The sequence below is a fragment of the Colius striatus genome, chromosome Z (genome assembly GCF_028858725.1).
Source record: "Colius striatus isolate bColStr4 chromosome Z, bColStr4.1.hap1, whole genome shotgun sequence".
NCBI classification, from domain to species: domain Eukaryota; kingdom Metazoa; phylum Chordata; class Aves; order Coliiformes; family Coliidae; genus Colius; species Colius striatus.
The window spans coordinates 3617560-3639052 of NC_084790.1; the positions used below are offsets into that span (position 1 = coordinate 3617560).

Genomic DNA, 21493 nt, shown 5'->3' on the forward strand with positions numbered 1-21493 from the left:
CACTAGACCTGACCTGACGGTGAACCAGGTACATGGCTGCTGCTTCTGGACACAGTAATTTGCCTCTTGAAAGTCTGAATATGCATCAGAAGCTTAAAGGCATAAAATCATAACATCAGCTGTGGTAAAGACACTTTCAATAACTATCTAGACTTCAGGGGCAAATTTTGTTGCTTTGCAACATCCTAAGGACAAGTCAAAAGGAGTGGACAGGCTGTTATTAAGCTTTATAGAAAGTAACGAAAATGAGGAAGATAATTTGAGATGAATGTCTTTCAATTTAGGGGAATAATTATTTGGAGGAGGTAGGGAAAAGGAGAAACAAACAAGCTGCAGTAGCTGGGAAGCTACACAGTACTTACATAGAACAGAAGATAATTGTCTGCTACTTTCAGAGAAAAAGTATCTGCTTTGGCTCAGGTTTACACCCCCGAATCATGCACACAGAAACTGAAGAATAAAACAAATGCACTGGAAGCAACTCTTGCCAGAGCAATTTCAAAGAAGAAAATATGTAATGCTGGTGCAAGTAGACAGAAATTGTCATTTTAAAGTTAACAGGGCAGGAAAACAACCACTTTTTTTCAGTCCTTACTAGCAAGACAAATTATCGGTTTTTGGAAGTCAGTTTCTTAGTTCATTTCACCACAGAACCAGATACCAAGTTCCAGAGCCATCTACCAAAACATCTTTTGTGAAAGGATGTGTGCCACTGGAAATAGCAGATGTGTTGTGCAGGAAGAAAAAAAAAAAAGCCAAACTGAAACCCAAAACATTAAACCAAACCCAAATAAATATTTTCTTTAATGTCTAAAGTTTATTCCTGTGTAAAAATTAAGATGCTCAAGCATCAGTCATAAAGAAAGGGGCATAATTCAAAGGGATAATGAACATTCCTGTCCTTAAAAAAAAATGCAGCTTTCAAGATTTAGAAAGATAATACTTGTTGACATTGCTTACAAACTCACTGCCATACTCAGTGCTAAACTCACGTAATTACAGCTGGAGGCTGCAAAGGTAAATATTGCTTTAAACTTTTGGCCACAAGAGTTATGAAAAAGAAAACGTTTTCCTCTGGATACAGAACCAGAAAAGTGGGTAATATGTGATATTTTGTTATGTAATACGTGAATTTCATTAACCACGCTCAGGTCCCAGCATGGCTTCTCCCGTTGTAGCAGATAATTCGGAGCTCTGCAGCCTACCTCTGTTCAGAAGGCATGTGGTGGCCTCTAGTGCCAAACAGGTATGTGTGCACCCTCTGCTTCTGCTCCGAGTGGCGCATCAACGGGACCACAGCAACCTCTCCTTTTGCTGGCTGTGCCTCCCTGGGACTCCTAAGGCCGGTGAACAATTTGGAACTGGAAATTTCTGTTGATGTATTTGTGCAATGGACATTCCTAAAAGTGCAAAACTTTCTCACAGGGAGACGGAGTCGTATTTTCAGTCTGGTTTCATCCTGGGGACGGTGGGGTTGATACCTGGTTGCCTGACAGATCCTGAAGCTGGGATAGCATTTCAGGTTCCTTCTCTCTACAAAACCAGCAATTCAGAGTTTGCTGCTGGTTGTACAAATACTAGGAGAGGAGGTGCCTGGTGTGGTTACTGGAATGTACTGGGAGGATGATTGGACCCCAAACAAAAAGCTGCAGCTGTGCAACTGCTCAGGCAACTCCTGATAGTTATGAGTGGAGTTATACCATTGAAAAAAAAAACAAAACAGGTTTTTCTCCTGGTTTGGAGATTAACACAAGTATGATACAAGTCAGGCCCCTCTAAACACAACGATTATTTCTCTTAAAAATCTAGGGGAAAAAAAATCCACACAAAGGTGAATACATGCAACACAGTGTGTTTGTGCTTATCTTTTATGTTGTAGTATCAATGGGTGTATATATTTGCATAAGGCCATGAAAATTGTATTTGCTTGCTGAATCACATAAAATATGTAATGTTTTCTCATGGGTTCTGAACTATTCCAGCATTATGGAACTGAGAAAATAATTAAGATGAAATATTCTGCAGCTTACTGGCTTTCTCGTTCCAGAGACACTCTGATCGGGCTTTATTTTTACAAAGGAATGAGATCTGCTCATTGGTCTTTTAGATTATACTAGAGCTGATATTAATGATACTTTTAAGGGAGAAGAAAAAGAGAAGGTACGTTTGTATGGCCTGAAGCTGTTGTTGTTGGCACCGAAATCCGATTCTATTCGAGGAGAGCAGCCGAGACAGGAAAGGCAGCTCCTGACTTTCATTTTCAACCTGTGGTTGGGGCAGGATGTAACCGACACGTTGTCTTATGCAACAAGCCAAAATCTGGGAAACTTCTTGAAGTATCACACTGTTTGAAGTTTACAATTTACCTCTCTGGTCAAAAGCTCAAAGCAGAAAGAAACGAGGTGTTGTATTTAAGTGATCAGCATACCTTCCATCAGACTAAAGACAAAAACGAGGGGAAATGAGGACAATATACGTACATGGGGAAGACAGCTTAAGATCTAGTGCTGCAAATGTTCAGGGCTTAAGTGAATCCAGTTGCATTAGTGACATCATCTGGACCTTTCTCTCCTCTGATCACACCCAGCAAAACACTGAAAACCTTTTGTGACTCTTTGATGAGGGCAGTCTTCGTGGGTGCAGCATTTGCATTAACAAATGGTGCAAAGATAGTTTGTTTTCAGGGTGAAGAATTACCCTAAATACCTTTTTTTGCATTAACAAATGCAAAGACAGTTTGTTTTCAGGATGAAGAATTACCCTAAATACCTTTTTTTCACTCATTCAAAAAAAAAATCTTAATGTGAAATTTGCTATTGGACATCAAAATTTTACAATGATTGTACCCCAAAAGCTCAACATAGAACTGTTCCCATGATTGTAAACCAGCTGTGAATCAGGAACTGACTTCTTACAAGTAGGTTAAGAAGAGGAGAGGAATTTCTCAAACACTGAAATACTGGAGTGTGGCTGGAACACTGAAAAATGAATTCCTGTTCCTTGAATGTAGTATGTACCGTGGAAATCCTTTCAGGTCTGTATTGTAAGAAACCTTTGAGATTCCTGATCTTCTGACATAAAATTCAAACTGAGAGCAGCAATATAGTTACAGGGAGTAATAAACGAGCACTGGATTTCACTCCCAGGATGGATCACCACCAAAGACTGAATTTCATTTAAATCTTTAAGTCAACTCAGAAAAAGCATATGTTCAACCTAAAGGCAGTACAAGTGAAGAGGCAAACCTGGGTGTGTCTTTTTTTCCCTTGAACTCTCAAAACTGGCTACCCATGACTGGTTAGAAAGGGTGAGTAATACTAAATGGCATGCACATGTTATCATAACCCTGCGTAACTTATCTTCATTGCTCTCTAGTATACATTAAACTTCTGTCACACAGGTGAAGTTTCTTCATGAAATCAAACAATTTATGAGTGTTGCTATGAAGGTTTTGTTACTACACACCAACCATTCTGACATAGCCCGTTACTGCAAGGAAGTGTGATGTATGAGTCCTCAAACTGTGCTCCATAAAGTACCCACAACCGAGTCTGGAGTTGGAAACTGCACTGCTGAGCTAAAGCAGCAGCAAAGTGTTCGCAGCACTTCACATTGATCAAAACTTAAACATAAGAAAAAACTATTTCACTGTGAGGGTGAGGGAGTAGTGGAACAGGCTGCCCAGGGAGAGTGTGGAGGCTCCCTCCTTGGAGGTCTTCAAGACCCACCTGGACATGTTCCTATGTGACCTGATCTAGGTGAACCTGCTTCTGCAGGGGGGTTGGACTGGATGAGCTCTAAAGATCCCTTCCAACCCCCACCATTCTGTGATTCTATGGAAACTGCAGATATCAAATTATATGTTTGAAGTTGCTCAAAATCTACTTATATAATCTACTGTTAAAACAAATAATTTCTTTTAAAAAAATAAAAATAAGGCAGCCTCTGATCTTCCAGATAACACCTGGGCATAGTTCAAGAGGTAGTGGAAGCTGATGACCGCTCCCAACTGACAGCTTTGTTGGTGTGACCCATGACGAGCTGCTTGCCCTTCAGCCAGTCTGTGGTCCTCACCTTTGTTTCACGTACTGGTGTAGATACAGCCCCTGGTGCTCACTCTTGCTGTTTCCAGGGATTTTATACAACCATTCAAGATATATTCCATGAAAAAAACAACTGTACTGAACAAAGTAATAGGAGCAAACCTCACCTCAGGTATGAATGATATCTATCCTGGTCTTATTAAATACCCTTACAAAAACCATAGGGTTTTTTTTAATAGAAGCATATGTAAATTGATAAGAGCAGAGAAGTTGTCAGTGCACAATTTGGAGACGAAAATGAACACTATCAAAATTCAGCTCAATATCTCTCCATATCAGGTCTGCATGATGCAAGGCATACGCCTTGAACACACTATCTTAACAGTCAAAAGGATTCTGGAAGGAAAATAAATGCTGACGTTTCAGCTTAACCTAAAGCAGCAGAGCCAAAACACAAGGAAAACGTCTGACCACATCCATTTTAATTAGGATCACGGTATAAAGTGAAGTTAGAGAAGAGTTTAGAAATAATGTATCAGTGAATTTCATTTTTCCATTGACTGAAATGTAGCTTTATGTTATTCTTACCTTTCTAAATACTATCCAGCTTCTGCCAAACACCTGACATTAATTTAACAACACAGGCAATTAGAGTTTATGTTTAAACCATGTAGCTGCTTCTCCATACAGAGGTGAGATAGCTGTGAATACAAAGACTAAGAATTTGAGCCACAAAACAACATATTGCTGCATTTATAGGGAACCATAGAAGCAAGCAAACAACCTGTGCTTAATAACTGAAAAAAAATGGGACCTTCAATACCATCAAGGTACTATGAAAACTAATTTTAATCAATGCTAAGAAGACAAAGCAGAATGTTTACTCTTAAATAGATTGTTATAAAATTACGTTGGAGATCCAGGCAGTGAAATGTACAGCCAAGAGGTGTAACTGTAGCAGGATTTCTTGTTATATTCCTCTACAGATCTAAGCTCTGCACTGCTAACACGATCGATTCTTACTCAGCCTGAGTATTTTTAATAAATAAAAGATGACCCACCTTGAGTTTCTATAGTGACAAACCAAATGACAAGGATACCGTACTTTGGATTCAACCATCATAAATGTTTTTCATTACCAGTTACACCCAAAGAAGTCCAAGGTCCAAACACAATTCACAGCATCCTGCCCTGATAGCTGATCAATTTGCTTTGGAAAGTGTATATTTTCAAGGTAGATGAGTCTTTACTTTGGTCCAATACTATTTAGACTAATCTGTTGCACAGTAACCTAAAAGTCATAGCACTGCTGATTCCCTAATATCCCAGGTTAGGTGTTCTCAGAAACCTGAAGATGTTTCCAATACAGTTTAATGCCTCCAAAGCTTAGTGTCTCACCGATTTCCTTGCCCCAAGGTTGAAGATCAGTATGTACAGCAGCTGTTCTCACTAATACAAGCAATAAGTGCTAATTGTTTTACCTGACTAGCTGTACATTAATAATACACTACAGAACTGTCAGTTCAATGCCCCAAGGAACTACACCTACGTGCTGTCCCAGCACACATCTGGTACCTCTTTCCTGCAGCACTAATAACTCCCTCAGCAATCAGTTTCTTTCCTTGCTTCCCATTTTTGTCTCTGCATTTTCTCTATCAAAAGAATACACCACAGTCAAGTGTGGGAACCTCAGCATGATTTGCAGTAGGATTGGTGGACTTCTTTACGAGCTGAACAAAGGTGGCTGATTTCCTGTTAATGAATGTATTGCCTGGGTTTGGACAGTGTCACTCGTTAGATGGTCTGGAATATTGATGGGGCTGCAGGAGGGATACTTGTTTTGCTTGAACTGCAGCCACCCAGGAGGGCTGGAAGCTTGATCTCAACACCTCTTGTCACTCTATCGACAGTAGTGTCTCAGGTGTGAAATAAAACGAGCAATGAAGTTTTCCAGTATTCTTGTTCCTTGTCTACTTAAGGGCAAAGCTATATTCTTTCTTCTTAATTTCTGCTGTAACAAAAGCCAGAGTTCCACTTGTATTGACTTTCTAACAGCAAACAAATGCATATTCAATGAGAACTACAATAACATTCACTTTCCAATTACATTATTAATATTGTTTTGTGCTTACTATAAAATTAATTAACAGGGTAGATACAGATGCCTCCCTTCTAATAATTTATACACTGCTCTAGACTGTCCTGAGGCTCAAACTATTGCTTGCTCAACAGAAATATACATTTGATTGCAAAAATGTACACTTTAAGTCTCTTGTCACACATAGCTCTCATTTTAATTTTACACCCTGTACATAGGGGTAAGAAACTAATTGCTTTTTCCAAAGGACTATGAGAGAGGCTACAGGCATATAGTTATAAATGATTCAACAGTTATTTGTTGTTTGTCTTTTATTTAAAATAATAACAAAGCAAGCCAAACTACCTGGGGAGTTTTTCTCAGAGATGAACAGTTGAAAATCCCTTTACATTACACAGGCTGAGGGGGGCAATATGCTGTGTGCTATTTGTCCTGACACCGGTTACAGTATGTGTCAACAGAGGTGGGGTTTATAGCTATTGTCCTTCCTCTTTGAAACACAGTATAAAGGTTTACAGAGCAGACACTGCTCTTCATTCAGCTGCTCACTCTCTGTGTAGATTTAACCGTTTTGGTCTAGAACAGGAAGATCACAATGGCATTCTCTAACCGAAGCTTTCAGTGGAGTACAAGCAGCCGCTTCCAAACTGCTGCACCCAGTGTCAGTGGTTTAACCTCCAGGAAGATGTCCATCCAAAAAATTCAGGCACCTAGCGTCTATGGGGGAGCTGGTGGCTATGGCACTCGCATCTCTACCAGCACTACCTATGGGCAAGGCTTAGGTGGGGGCTTCCAGCTGAATGCTACTGGCAATGATGTGCTGCTTGCTGGCAATGAAAAATCAACTATGCAAAACCTAAATGACCGTTTGGCTTCGTACCTGGAGAAAGTGCGTTCTCTGGAGAAGGCAAACTCCCTGATCGAAAAGCAGATCAAGGAGTGGTACGAGAAGAATACCACACACAAACAGAGTGACTACAGTTCATATTTTAAAACAATTGAAGATCTCCAAAATAAGGTAAGATATCATATAGACATCTATAAATACACGAATCACAAGTATTGGGGAGATAAATAACAATCTACTGGACAAAACGTACTTTTCCAAATCGTGATTGTCTCAGCTAAGAAAAAGAAATGCTGGGTTTTGACCGGATACAAATGTCAGATTTTCCATAATTCATTATACTTGATTTAGGTCTGCAAAGGAGAGCAATCTCATACGTGAGAATCGGAATTTATTCATTCTACTCTATTTTCCTTAGGTAATTTCAATCAGTCAAAATACTGATGGCAATTTACATATTTAAATATAGTTTGGCATCTGTGGATTTCAAAGTGTTTCTCCAGAAAAGACTGCCAAGTGCTCAGAGAAAAAAAATAAAAGGTCATGATTTTAAATAGTCAATTACCACTATAAACAATAAAATACTTCTCTAGCAATCAGTTGATGGATGTATTAAATTGTGCTTAGAGTGAACTTCCTTAAACCTTTCCCCTCTTATTTTTCACTATTTCCTATCATTTAAAAGGAGATTCCTTCCAGAGAGCTATTCATCCCAACTACTTTATATACCTCTTCTATGGGAGGATATTCTGCCTTTTGGAGAACCTTAATTCTTTCTGTTCTTCAGAAGGAACTTAGTTTAACCTAGCTAACGGAAAACTAAAGTTAAGCCCACATGCAGTATTAATTTCCAGAAATTGATCAAACACGCATTTATGTGCAAAAATTAATCACTTTTCAACCATTCCTTTTTAGATTGGTGCTGCACAGCTGGAAAATGCAAGGCTTGTCCTGCAGATTGACAACGCCAAGCTGGCTGCTGATGATTTCAGACTGAAGTAAGTTCTACAATCATTTCGAAAATTCTCTTTCACGATCCTCTTATTCACGAAAGCTTCTAGTTATGAGAAGCAAACATCTTCTACAGTTTAATGAAAAAACAAAATGCAACTAAGGCTACACTGGTTACTGATTCTAACATTTCCATGATGACAAAACAAGCCTTATTTCACAGGTATGAAAATGAACACCTGCTCAGGCAAAGCGTCGAGAGCGACATTACTGGACTGATTCGAGTTCGTGACGACTTGACTTTGACGAAATCTGATTTGGAGTCACAGATTGAAAGCGTGAATGAAGAGCTAGCTTTCCTTAAGAAGAATCATGAGCAGGTGAGAGCAGCTGATCATTGTTGGGGAGAGATTTCTTTTTAAGTGCCACACTGAAATTCAGCCTCATTAGGAATAATGAAACCTTCAGGGTTTAATCTGAAAGAATATTGGGGGTACAGTGGGATTCAGCTCCAGATTAAGCACATCAAAATTCAGGTACCTATTCATGCATTACCTATGTGAATATTGATATAGCTCTATTATAATCAACTGAGAGACAGTCAATAGAACAGACATAGTCTAGAGAGTGACTCAGCTTACTGTAAACCAAACATCTATTGCCAGGTCAGCTGGGACACTCTATAGTCTACATTTGTTGTAACAGGAACTCTGGCTCATGCACAGACACCTACAAGTTGGATATGTGTACTCTGTACCTCCTAGAGTCTTAGTTCAAACTGAACTTCACCCTTAGCATTATACTTAGAGTTTCAAAGACCTGCAAAGGTAAGGATGTTACACAACCATTGTTTATTTCCTCTTTTTAAGTAAAGACACAAACTGAAATCCCAAATTCAACATGACTTATGGCATATGCCCAATGTTTCCTTCTAGTGCCATACTAACTTCAAAGGCGTGAAATTCTTGTCACATTGCAGGAAATTTGTTCTTTAAAGAACTATATTGGAAAGATCCAACCTAGAAAAACAGCCAACCCAGCCAGTCACTTAAAATCACGCTGGAGAAGAGCATTTGCATCTTTTCTGTAAGCAATATAACTGTGTGGGGCATCCTAGCTATTGGACATCAAAAGGCTGAACACCTCCAGAAACGAACAACTGAAGGGTTTTGTTAAGAATTATTTGTGGTTTAGGAGTTGCTACCCCGCAGAGGTATACAAACGGGAACCACGACTTCTACACTGATTCCATAGATCTGGTCCTGAGGAAACCATCTTTTTGTAATCTGTTTAACTATTGTGTAGCATTTATTGCCACAAAACAAGTAATACGCTGTAACATGAGGTGCGTTAAGATATTTTTACAAGTGATGAAGTTTTCTTGCCCTGAGTAATTTAAGAATTACTTCTATGTCTGTAGATTTTTAATTTGCTTCCAATATTCAGGATTGAAAGTTCCCTGTAGCTGATGCTAATACAATCCTCGTTGCTGTAGGATGTTGACAGACTGCGCAAAGAGGTGGGTGGATCCGTCAATGTAGAGGTGGATGCTGCTCCAAATACTGACCTTGCAACTATTATGGAAAACATGAGACGGCAATATGAAGAAATGGCAGAAAAGAACCGTCAAGAAGCCAAAGAACGATTCGAAAAGCAGGTAAGGTCAATTGCTGAAACATCAGCAAGAACGTCAGTCATGTCTAGCTGCAGTTTACAGCCCCTTCATCATTGCATTTCAGACAGAAGAACTGAACGTAGAAGTGGCAATCAATGTTGAACAGCTGCAGACCCAAAGAAGAGAGATTACTGACCGAAGACAGATCTTCCAAGGGCTGGAGCTAGAATTGCAGTCCCAGCTTAACATGGTAAATAATGAGTAGTTGAAATAAGGATTGTGTTTAGTAGACAAATATACAGAAAAACATAGAACCTGAGAGGCTTTTCAATTAAAACGTCATTTTAACACAGAAATGTATCCTCTTGGATAATAAACACATCTCTTTTCATTGGCTGTAGAGAAAGTCTTTGGAAGACACTCTGGCTGAAACTGAAGCACGTTATAGTCTCCAGCTAGCCCAAATACAGGAAGCAATTGCCAACATGGAGGCTCAGCTGAGGCAACTCCGAGCTGACATGGAGGCTCAGAATAACGAGTACAGTATATTGCTGGATCTCAAGACTCGCTTGGAAATGGAGATTGCCACATACCGCCGTCTGCTGGAAGGAGAGGACAGCAGGTGAGGAAATACACACACTTGGCTTGTCAGTTTGGTTTCTTCTGACAGCAAACAACCCTGTACATACTGCCTATATTCAAGAAAGGTGAAAGTGCAAATCTGCCACTTTCCAACTGGCTCGGCAGCTGGGAGTGGTGAGGGGTGGAGGGGGAAGTCTGTTGTCCAGTTCTCAACTGTAGATTCACAGCAGGCTGCAGTTTGTACTTGGTTTCAGAAGCTGCTGCAGAAGTCAGTTGAGTTTGTCTCTCTCAGCCCTTGCATAGATACCCACTGTCGCTCTCTGTGAGCTGGGTATATGTTCACACTCCATAAGCATCAGTAATTCCATTTTGGGTCTACTTTTCTGTAACAGTAGTGACTGTAGCGTCTGCAGGCCTAAGCTAACCTGGCCTAGATTTGCTTTAACCTGGTTTAGACATTGCAGCACATAGTCACACCAGAGCAGGCGCTCAGCAAGAGTGTGTCGTCCTCTTGCAGTACATCACAAGTTTTGCAGCCTGCATTGGATTATGCTCTGCTTTACCTGTGTCACTACTAGCCAAGACACTTGAACTTTTGAAGAGCTGCCAGTGAGCTGACACTAAATGTTCTGCTAGTCCAGGATCTCATATTCTGCTGTGGAAAGAGCAGACATCTATGAAAGTGGGACAAATAAAGCTGGGTATTTCCTCCCCAGATTCTGCCTGTTCTGGCTGTTCTGTTCTGGCTCAGGAACTAGATTGGGCGTAGCCCCACGAGCTTAAATTACAGCTTTGCAGAAATGAGCCTGCAGATTCATTTCACCCAAAGCTTTTGCTTAGCAATAATGAGAGAAATGAGAGAAAACTCCTTTAAACACCTAGTCAAATGTCTTGATGAAAGCACATTACCTGCCTTGATTAACCACATAGGAAATGTACCAGGATGTTTCTTCAGGATGTAGTTGTTATATATTTATACTTTTTAATTTCTAATTTGAACAGACCTTTCCAATTGGAGGTATCTACAGCAGACCTTGAAAAAGGTACGTCACAACAACTTACTAATTTTTTCACGGCTGCTTGTTGAAATGTTATAGGACTAAGTAGCCTGATACAGAACAACACAATTTAACAGCAAATAATCAGTCAGTGGAATCTTACATCAAGAAAGCAGTCAGCTGCATGAATAGATAACCTAGCGTGATTATACAAAGGCTGGGCTCATGTATATAAATCAGGTGCCCATAGGAAAACCTGAAAGAGCCAAGAGAAGGACAGAGCATTATTGAATTACTCTCTGGAGGACTTCAGAAGAATCTGCATCTGCTCACTGACTACACAGGGAGAGCAGGCTCCTAAATAAAGTGTCTGGTTTTAATAGTAAAAATATCCTTTTTGGTGTAAGCCTGTTTCCAGGTTTTAGGTCTACAAGTTTGTGCTAAAGTAAAGCAAAACTATCAGGAGGGATAGAGAGTTATTCAACACAATGTCAGCTATAGTATTGTGAGTAAACATGAGGTGTTCAAAGGAAGAGAAGTGACATCCTGGTTTTACTCTAAAAGTTTACTTCACAGTAACTGTGCATGGAAAAGATGCCTTTATCTACCTTCTCATTGTTGGAACTGCTGATAGTACTAGGGTAATGTTATTTTGTCAACATATGTTGCATTTATTTGATTCTCTGTGCAATTGCATTACCAGACTCCAGTAAAATTAAGAAGATCAAGACCATTGTTGAAGAGGTGGTTGACGGCAAGATTGTCTCCTCTCAGATCAAAGAGGTTGAAGAGAAGATGTAAATGGCACGAGCAGAGAGGAGACAGCCTCTCAGCTCCTTGGCACTGGTGCCAAAATGAAAAGCTTAACCTTTATGAAGATTTTAATCTAATTCTCCCTAAAACCCAGAAGGGTTGAAAAATGTCAAACTATCAAATCTCAAACAATCTTTTTCCATTTTTCTTCTTTATTTTTCGTGTGTGGGAGTGTTCATAAAAGCTAGTAAGTTGCAAGCTTATTGTTTCAGGTTTACCTATTCAGTGAAGAAACATCTTGATGAAAAAAAAAAACCCCAAATCAACCTGTTATAAATGTATAATTATTTCCAAGACAGATACAAACCAAAGCACTGGGTTTTTTTTTTTTCTTACATCAGTCTTAACGTTACATTAAAAAATTTGCTCAGTAAAAATTCGAAAGTCAAGTGACTCACGGCATGATTTTAGTGTTGCATCTAAGGTAATTTCAATTAAATTTAGGAAAGGACTGAAGCAATGTTTCCTGTTGAAGTTTCAAAGCACTAAGCTGGTGAAATTCATTAGATGAAGACGTGGGACAAAACTTACTGTGTGCTTAACAAGCTCTGGAGAGCAATGCAAGAACTTTTTGATTTTTTGAGACAGTGCACTTCAACATTGGGTGCCTTAAGCTCCCACACACTTTCAACATATTAATAAATGAAAAGTTTTTAGAAGAGAACTGCTATTTCTGAAACCTTGATTAATTGCAATCTCAAGTCTATCAATCTATTTTTTCTCTTGTGTACTGGCACATGTAGAGTAGAATTGTTTTTTTAAAGAGCATTAAAATGTTGATTGAGTGCACCTTTTCTGAACTTGAACCATCATTCAAATGTAACACAGCTTCACTTCAATAAAGAAATGATTTTCAAATAAATGTGTCAATCTGCATTTCTTAATAAATTCAAATGAATAAATAAATTGAAGAAGCCTATTTCTTATTTTTTGCCAGAGACTCTAGCAAGAGATTTTACCAACCAGAATATATTTTGCCTTTCAGTTCAGAAATAAAAAGAGCTCAGAAATAAAAGCTCAGAAGTAAAAAATTTTGTCCCTACTAAACCTTTCCCTACCAGTAACTGCATGTACCCGCTCCCATAGAGCCTGAGTCTCGTATGCCACACCCAGACTTTCAATCCACAGTCTACATTTTCCTCTCGACAACATAAATACAAAACCTCTTTTCTTTTGAAACCTCACCTGTCCAGTGTGTTATTCACTGTACACAAGCAGCTGCCAAATAAAATAATCATTTGCTTTCACTATCATGAGCCACTGACATCATGGTATCAATTCCTTTCTAAAGAAATGCTTGACTGAAACCTTTGATCTGCCGCTCATGATATGTTTCTGCCCAAAAAACACTTCTGCTGCTGGATGTAGATAAATTAAAGATGAATATGTTTTGGTTGATAAATCCAATAATTAAGCCACGACAAAGAAAAAACATTTTTCTGTTTGCAATAATAACCACAAAAGAAAAGTATATTGGTTTTGAAGGGTTTCCATGTCTAAACCTGCAACTAGAAGGGCTATATTTGAGCTTTAGATTTATATTGTAAAAAGCAAAAAATACAGAAACAAATTTCCTTATTTTTGGATAACAATAAACTATTTAGAAGAAACCAGGGGTAGTTTTCAGCTCAAAAGCATAAAAAAATTGTTACAGGCTGTGCATGTTACACAGAGCTATTTCAGTCATGAAAATATTAAGGTAAAAACACAATTACAAATTAAATCTATAATATAATCAAGTATAATCAAGTATAATCAGGTATAATCAAGTATATTTATGCTCTCATGTTAATAACCAGCCTGCAGATCTCTGAATGCCCTTATGCCTCTTCATACACATTTTCTTGATCATGTTTCTTACTTCTTATTAAGCATACAGGGAGCACTAATCCAGCAGAGCTTCATGTCAGGAAAGTATTATGAGAAGAAACATATTTTTGACATGTACATTGGGATGTATCATGTGAGAGGGATCACTCCACTGACTGAAGCACACTACTATAATAATAAGTCCAAACCAAGAAAGCAATGAATATGTAAAGACCAAAAAATATATCTAGGAAGGATTTCAATTAAAAAAGAAATTTTTGTGTTCCATTGCACACAGCAAATGTGAAGTCTCAGGTCTCCTCCACCCATTCTCTCTTATACAGTAAATACCTGGAGGGCACCATATTTCCACTCCCATTGGCAATTTAGATGGGCACATATCATTCCATTTGTCAGGACACACTAAACTGACTATCACTCCAAACAAGAGAAAGAATTCAAGACCTTCCTCAGAGGTGTGGACAACCACTGTGACACCCACTGCTTTCCCTCTATAAAGGTAAAGCTGCTCTCTGCTTTGCCTCACTTTGCTCTTTGCCTAACAGACCAGAGCACCCTGAGCACCCTGAGCACCATGGCCCTGTCTGTGCGCACAAGCGGCGGATCCCGGCAGTTCTCCTCTCGCAGCGGACTTGCTGGGGGATCTCTGAGAATGGCTAGTTCTGGAGGTGGAGGCTTTGGTGGCAGTGGACTTGGGTTTGGTGGTGGATCTGGTGGAGGTTTTGGTGCTGTCTCTATGCTCGGCTCAGGCTCTGGATTCAGTGGGGGTTTTGCGAGTAGCTCAGGTGGAGGATTTGGGAGCAGCTTAAGCAGTGGCTTTGGTGGAGGCTTGGGTGGTGGTTTCGGTGGTAGCTATGGAAGTGGCTTAGGCAGTGCCTTTGGTGGGGGTTTGGGAAGTGGTTTTGGCAGCAGCTCAGGCTCTGGTTTTGGAGGTGGTTTTGGTGGTGGCTCAGGCTCTGGTTTTGGAGGTGGTTTTGGCATCACTGGTGCTGGGGATGGAGGCCTTCTTTCTGGCTCGAAAAAAGAAACTATGCAGAACCTCAATGACCGTCTGGCTGCTTATCTGGACAAAGTACGATCTCTGGAGGATGCCAATACTGAGCTGGAGCGCAAAATCCGTGAGTGGTATGAGAAAAATGGCCCTGGCGCTGCCATCCCTGGATCTGGGAATGACTACAGTAAATATTGTCCTATAATTGAAGATCTTCGAAACAAGGTAGCAAAGCAATGTACTTAATGTATCTTTACATTTGTAATTAACCTAATAACATAAATAGCAAACTAGGAGCAAATTAACAGTAAATTTATCCTACAGAACAACCTCAGATCCATTGCACTGGTATCAGGTGTTGAACTGTTCTATGTATTAACGTCAGCTCTGTACTCTGTCACACAATGCTGTGTGACTTGGTCTGATCTGAATAAAGGAGAAGGCAGTGACAAAGTTCTACAAACTCTTGTACATGTCCAAGTTTAATTTTTACTGAGTTTTGCGTTTCTTATATCCCAAACCAAGTTCCTGCAATAGACAAACTACCTGGCAAAAACTATCTAGTCATAGAAAGCAAACTGGCATTCCCCCATTGAGGGAAGCATGCTGATCTGCAGAAGCTGAAAAGCTGTCACAGTAAATTAGACAAGAGTCTAGTCTAATTGCATTTAGGATTACAATTACATAAAAAACTACAATGAGCTGCAAAGCCACTTGGCTATGAAATCATTCTCTGAACTTTGTCTGCATTACAGATCATCAATGCAACTATTGACAACGCAAGAATCATTTTGCAGGTCGATAATGCCAGACTGGCTGCTGATGACTTCAGATTGAAGTAAGTATATCTTAATACCACAAAAACCACTTACTAATAGTTAAACAAAAAAAAAATCTATTGTGTTTCAAAATCTTTTTCCTTTCAGAATTCTTCAACATAATTATTAAACGATATTATAATAATATGTACTAATATTTCATATTAACAGCTAAAATGATCTCTAAAGGTCCCTTCCAACCCCTACCATTCTATGATTCCATGACTCTATGACAAGTATATACTAATAGCTTGCATTTGACATCATTAACCATATAAAAATCAAATTTAATTACTTTCTTTACAGATATGAGAACGAAGTGGCTCTTCACCAGAGCGTAGAAGCTGACATTAACGGTCTGCGCAGAGTTCTCGATGAGCTGACTTTGACAAGAGCTGATTTAGAGTTGCAGATTGAAAGCCTGAATGAAGAACTGGCTTATCTCAAGAAGAATCATGAAGAGGTACTTTTTTTTCCCTTTGTGAATTCAGGAGAGGTCAGGTGGAACTGTGAAATGTAAAATTATTCCCCTCTATATGCTAGTGTGAGTTTCCTGGTTTCATTATTTGTTTTGCTTGCTGTTCCCTTTTTTTGAGCTTACTAAGTACAAGAAATACATACACAAGCTGTGGATTCTTGTTGGAACAGGATTTGTATCACATATAGTGGTTTATGTACCGTTTTGGTAGAACTACTTTGCCTTTTGTTAACAGAAAATTCTCTTTTAAATCTCTCCAGGAGCTTCAGGGCATCCAAAGCAGTGCATGTGGCCAAGTCAGCGTTGAAATGGACGCTGCTCCAGGAACGGACCTGACCAAGGTTTTGAATGACATGAGGGGACAGTATGAAGTTATTGCTGAGCAAAATCGTAAAGAGGCTGAAGCATGGTTCAATGAAAAGGTAATAACCAGAGAGAGCTAATTCAGTAAAACGCATGTAAAAATGACTAGGGATGGTAAAATGACACTTCCTTGCCATTTCAGAGTGGAGAGCTGAAGAGGGAGATCTCCACCCATACTGAGCAGCTTCAGTCGGGGAAGAGTGAGCTCACAGACCTAAAACGGACTCTCCAGAGCCTGGAAATTGAACTACAGTCCCAGCTTGCCATGGTATGTTCTAAGGAAGCTGCTGACTAGTTAAATTTTCCAACTTCAAAAGTGTTGTTAGATCTTACACTACTCTACAGGATTTAAGATTTGCATGTATTTCCTATTGAACCCCATATTCTTTTAGTTCTTAAATAGCAGTATTTTATATAATTGGACTGCTGCTAGAATGTCATAAAGCAGATGAACTTTCATGTTCACATCCAGTGAAGCTGCAAAGGCCAGGCTTCAAACTGATATTTCAAGAAAAAAACTAAAATCTCTAACTAATGAAGCTGTGCTTACTCCCAATAAACTATTTCACTTGGTTCTACCTTCATAAACATTTTTTTTCCTCAAAATGAGATTATTTCATATCTTTCTTACACAGAAAAAGTCCCTTGAAGACACTTTAGCAGAAACAGAAGGAGGTTACTGCGCTCAGCTTTCACAAATGCAGCTTCAGATTGGGAATCTGGAGTCTCAGCTGTTCCAGGTCAGGGCTGACATGGAGCGCCAGAATGCGGAGTACCAACAACTTCTAGACATCAAGACTCGCCTGGAAATGGAGATTGAAACCTATCGTCGCTTGCTGGATGGGGAGTTTGTGTAAGTAACTAATTTACATTAAATATTTCCTGTGTTTGTTGGGTTTTCTTCTGTAGCAAATGTTACCTTCACCAAAAGACAGTGAGGCCCATACAGTGATTCTGAAATAACATCAATATAGTCATAACATGGGAGAGTGAACTATTCTACTCTGTATTTAAACCAATCCACCAACGCCAACAAGAAAAGGGAATTTCTCTCGACCCTGACAAACATTCTGCAATATTGTGTGTCTGACTCACTTTTAGGGGCACGGGACAGGGAGTTACATTTGAAAGCTCATCCTTGACTGGGTCCAAATCACAAACGCAATCACTGGATTCTTCTCAAGGTAGGTAGAACTTAACTGAACAAAACTTCATTTCTAAAGTCCCCTTCATAAATATGTGATTTCTGTTTAACTACATCCTGGAGTTCATTATAACAAGAAGCCAACTGGAAAGGGAATGGATGTTAACTGTTCACGTAGACATTCTGCTTTGTTCTATAATTCGTCACACCTTGATAAATATTGTTGTGTTTTGCTTTGTTTATGATGTTTAGATCCTAACAAAACTAGAAAGATCAAGACAATTGTCGAAGAAGTGGTAGACGGAAAAGTTGTTGCATCCCACGTTAAGGAAGTTGAAGAGAAGATATGAGACACAATCTGATACTGCAAAGGATCTGTTCATGTGTTTTCAAAGCAGAAAGGGATAAATAATTTTGCTCTTTTGTCTCAAGTGATAAAAATAGATTGGCTTTTTACTAAGATGCTTTTACATAAAATGAAGCCTGCATTTTCACTCGTAGTAGTCACGCGATACATTTTCTGTTTCAGTCTGATGGTATTACCTGTACTATTTTCATGGGATGTTTAAATATATCATCAAATCTTTGTTCAATAACTAGAAATACAGTTCACACATTTGGCATTTCATTAGATATGCTTTTTATAATCTTTAGTAACTAGTAGATAAAATAATTTTGCTATTCCAACCTAATTTTCCAGTTTTCTTGATTAATAAAAAAGACTCAGCAAGCTTTAAGGTATTAGTCTCCCTTTATTCTGCATTCAGGACTGCTGCTCCTGATCCACATTTCATAGAATTCATAGAATTCATGGAATTCATAGAATGGTAGGGGTTGGAAGGGACCTTTAGAGATCATCCAGTCCAACCCCCCTGCAGAAGCAGGGTCACCTAGATCAGGTCACACAGGAACATGTCCAGGTGGGTCTTGAAGACCTCCAAGGAAGGAGCCTCCACAACCCCTCTGGGCAGCCTGTGCCAGGGCTCCCTCACCTGAACAGTGAAATAGTTTTTTCTTATATTTAAGTGGAACATTTTGTGTTCCAGCTTCATCCCATCACCCCTTGTCCTGTTGCTGGCTGCTATAGAAAAAAGGGATGTCCCAACCTCCTGACACCCACCCTTTAGATATTGGTAAATATTAATGAGATCTCCCCTCAATCTCCTCTTCTCCAGACTAAACAGCCCCAGTTCCTGCAGCCTTTCCTCATATGAAAGATGTTCCATTCCCCTGATCATCTTGGTGGCCCTGCGCTGGACTCTCTCCAGCAGTTCCTCTTGAGCTGAGGAGCCCAGAACTGGACACAGCACTCCAGATGAGGCCTCACCAGGGCAGAGTAGAGGGGGAGAAGAACCTCCCTTGACCTGCTGGCCACACTCTTCTTGATGCATCCCAGGATGCCATTGGCCTTCTTGGCCAAGAGGGCACATTGCTGGCTCATATTTAGCTTATTATCAATTACCAGCATTTGCCATGTTGTTTTGCTTTACCATGTACTCTATGTGTGGTTCAGTATTCCCCAGTAATTTAAAGAAATTTATCCTATGCTAGAACATGTACACGTCAAAAAAACACCCTGTTTAAACGTGAGTTTAAAAGAATACTGGCTAACTCACAGTTTAAAGGTATCTATTTTAGAGAAGAGGCTTTGCAAACAGAACAACACAGTGTGTTGCACAAGAGAGTGCAACTAGAGCGGCCAAGAAGGGACTTTCTAGTTCTGAGGCAGGCTGCAGCCCCAGCATGATGCAATAGTGCCGTGTCTCTCAGTGCTGTACAGAGGGAGCACAACAGGATCTTGTGGATCCTGGATGTGGCTGACAGATGAGCAAGTCAAACAAATTACTGAAAGGAATCTCATTCAAAACAAAATTAGGAAGCAAAACACCGTTCTCTCACAATTTAAACCTAAGCCTTCGTTCTTCAGCCAACACATTGATGTCTTTAGTGTGATTCTCGTGTAGGACAAGGAGTTACTGTGACCTCTGGCATGTATGTTACTGTGCCTCTAGAATACCAATGTTCTACACACTCTATACTATCCCTTAAACATTTGACCTGAACTACAAATTTAATGAGATCATTAATATTTACAAATATCTAAATGGTGGATGTCAGGAGGCTGGGGCATCTACTGCATCCAGTGGCAGGACAAGGGGTAATGGGAAGAGGCTGGAACACAAAAAGTTCCATTTAAACATCAGGAAAAACTCTTTCACTGTTAAGGTGAGGGAGCCCTGGCCCAGGCTGCCCATGGAGGGTGTGAAGGCTTCTTCTCTGGAGGTCTTCAAAACCCACCTGGACACCTTCACGTGTGACCTGATCTAAGCAGACTTGCTTTGGCAAGGGGCTTGGAGCAGTTGATCCCTAAAGGTCCCTTCCAACTCCCACCATTCTATGATTCCACAGAGCTGCTCTCCAGCAGGTCAACCCCAGCCTGCTCTTGCCTTTGTTGAACCTCAGGAGGTTCCTCTCTGACCAACTCTCCAGTCATTCGGGATCCTGCTGAATGGCAGCACAGCCTCTGGTGAATTAGCCAGTCCTCCCAGTTTGGTGCCATCAGTGAACATGGTGAGGGTCACTCTGTCCCTTCATCCAGGTTTCTGATGAAGATGTTCAATAAGACTGGATCCAGAACCAATCTCTGTGCTGACAACTACCTTTAGCCTTCATGGATCTTATAGCCAGGTCTTCCTTTTACACCTGAAAAAAAGACAGAAAAATAAAGCACTAGTGCTCTCTTTAACTTTTAAAAATGGTATCAAATGGCAAACATTTAGCTCCTGGTAATGTGAAGATTCATCCATAGATGCTTGTTGATACATAAAGTTTTGTTTGTGCAACCAAATCCAATATTGCTGCAGACCTCTATATTCTATGTCAAACCCATCTGGAATAATTTCTGGGTGCTGAACAGCCTTGATTTTGCCTGACATAAACAGAAGATGAGGTGAGCTGCAGAGAATTGGAAGCAAAGTGTAAACACTCAGTATTATAATGCAAAGAAAAAGGAAGATTTTAAATTCAAGAACATGTCATGATCTTTTTGGCTTAAACACATAGGATCTTCCTAGTGTTTATACTGTCCTACAGTGTAATATCTTGTGGTTTACGTATTCCTACGTTTTTATTATGTGACTGTTCTCAAACCACCAATGAAAAACACTGTCAAGATTTTGCTTTTAGAACTATACAAAACTACAATAATTAAGACACTTGTAGAAAAGACAGAGGACAACAAAACATTCTTGTCTCGCTCCAGGTCATCTGAAAAACAGCCAGCTAAGAAAAATAAAGTCAGAACACAAGATTCTTTCACACATGCCAGTGGACAAAGCCAAGTGTAAGGAAGCCTTACACACACAGCAGACTTTTAAGTGGTGTAATCGTTTGACTTCTGAAAAGACGAGTGTCTTGTAAAAGCTTACTGCCTTTTTTTCTTTTGTTTTTACTGATGTATATTCTTACCTAAAGCTTAAAAAGGCATTCCATCTAGTGAATTGTTTATTTTTGACTGATTTCTGGGGGTTTTAATAAATGTTTTGTGCATTACTGAAAAAAAAAACCCTTTAAAAAACAGGTAAGAGCCATGCTTGGCAGACAAGGTCATTGGGATCATACAGCACAAATGGTGAGCCAGGAAACGAAGGAACATTTACAGCAAATACAGCACAGCAGACAACCTTCCTGTCTCCCTGGCAGCTGTCAGGAAGGGCTTCATAATCTTTACATAATGTGCATATTATTTGAATGGGACACACTGACACACGTCAGAGGTTCCATCTCTTCAGAGACAAACCAGAGAACGTTTCTGATAGCCATTAGCTGTGTCTCAAGAGTTAACTCACTACAGCTTTGGACTCTGCAGCTGAGGAGCCAAACCCCTTGCCACAAGGTGCACAAGCATTCCTCACTGCTGCTA

At 39.7% G+C, this 21493-nt stretch overlaps 2 protein-coding genes across 3 annotated transcripts; both read left to right on the plus strand.

Annotated features, from left to right (window-relative positions):
* The first annotated feature begins 6736 nt into the window (after window positions 1–6736).
* On the plus strand, window positions 6737–11996 carry KRT20 (keratin 20). Of its 2 annotated transcripts, XM_062017314.1 has the most exons (8): window positions 6737–7159; window positions 7904–7986; window positions 8163–8319; window positions 9435–9596; window positions 9679–9804; window positions 9956–10176; window positions 11139–11179; window positions 11838–11996. In XM_062017314.1, the coding sequence occupies exons 1-8, from the start codon at window positions 6737–6739 to the stop codon at window positions 11933–11935; spliced, it is 1311 nt and encodes a 436-aa protein (XP_061873298.1). In that variant the 3' UTR covers window positions 11936–11996. The 2 variants fall into 2 exon arrangements, with proteins under 2 accessions (XP_061873298.1, XP_010204445.2); XM_010206143.2 differs by lacking the exon at window positions 11139–11179 and having other exon boundaries at window positions 11824–11996.
* A 2574-nt stretch (window positions 11997–14570) lies between these two features.
* On the plus strand, window positions 14571–17921 carry LOC104560718 (keratin, type I cytoskeletal 12-like). The gene is given in 8 exon segments (XM_062017216.1): window positions 14571–14646; window positions 14695–14993; window positions 15524–15606; window positions 15893–16049; window positions 16325–16486; window positions 16570–16695; window positions 17063–17280; window positions 17750–17921. Coding segments are annotated over 7 exon segments (1104 nt in total). The 5' UTR covers window positions 14571–14646; window positions 14695–14807.
* The last annotated feature ends 3572 nt before the right edge of the window (window positions 17922–21493 follow it).

Coding starts and splice junctions, on each gene's coding strand:
- KRT20 (XM_062017314.1), top strand. CDS start 6,737: ATGGCATTCTCTAACCGAAGCTTTCAGTGGAGTACAAGCAGCCGCTTC. Junction 7,987..8,162: donor GCTGATGATTTCAGACTGAA/GTAAGTTCTACA, acceptor CTTATTTCACAG/GTATGAAAATGAACACCTGC. Junction 10,177..11,138: donor CTGGAAGGAGAGGACAGCAG/GTGAGGAAATAC, acceptor TAATTTGAACAG/ACCTTTCCAATTGGAGGTAT.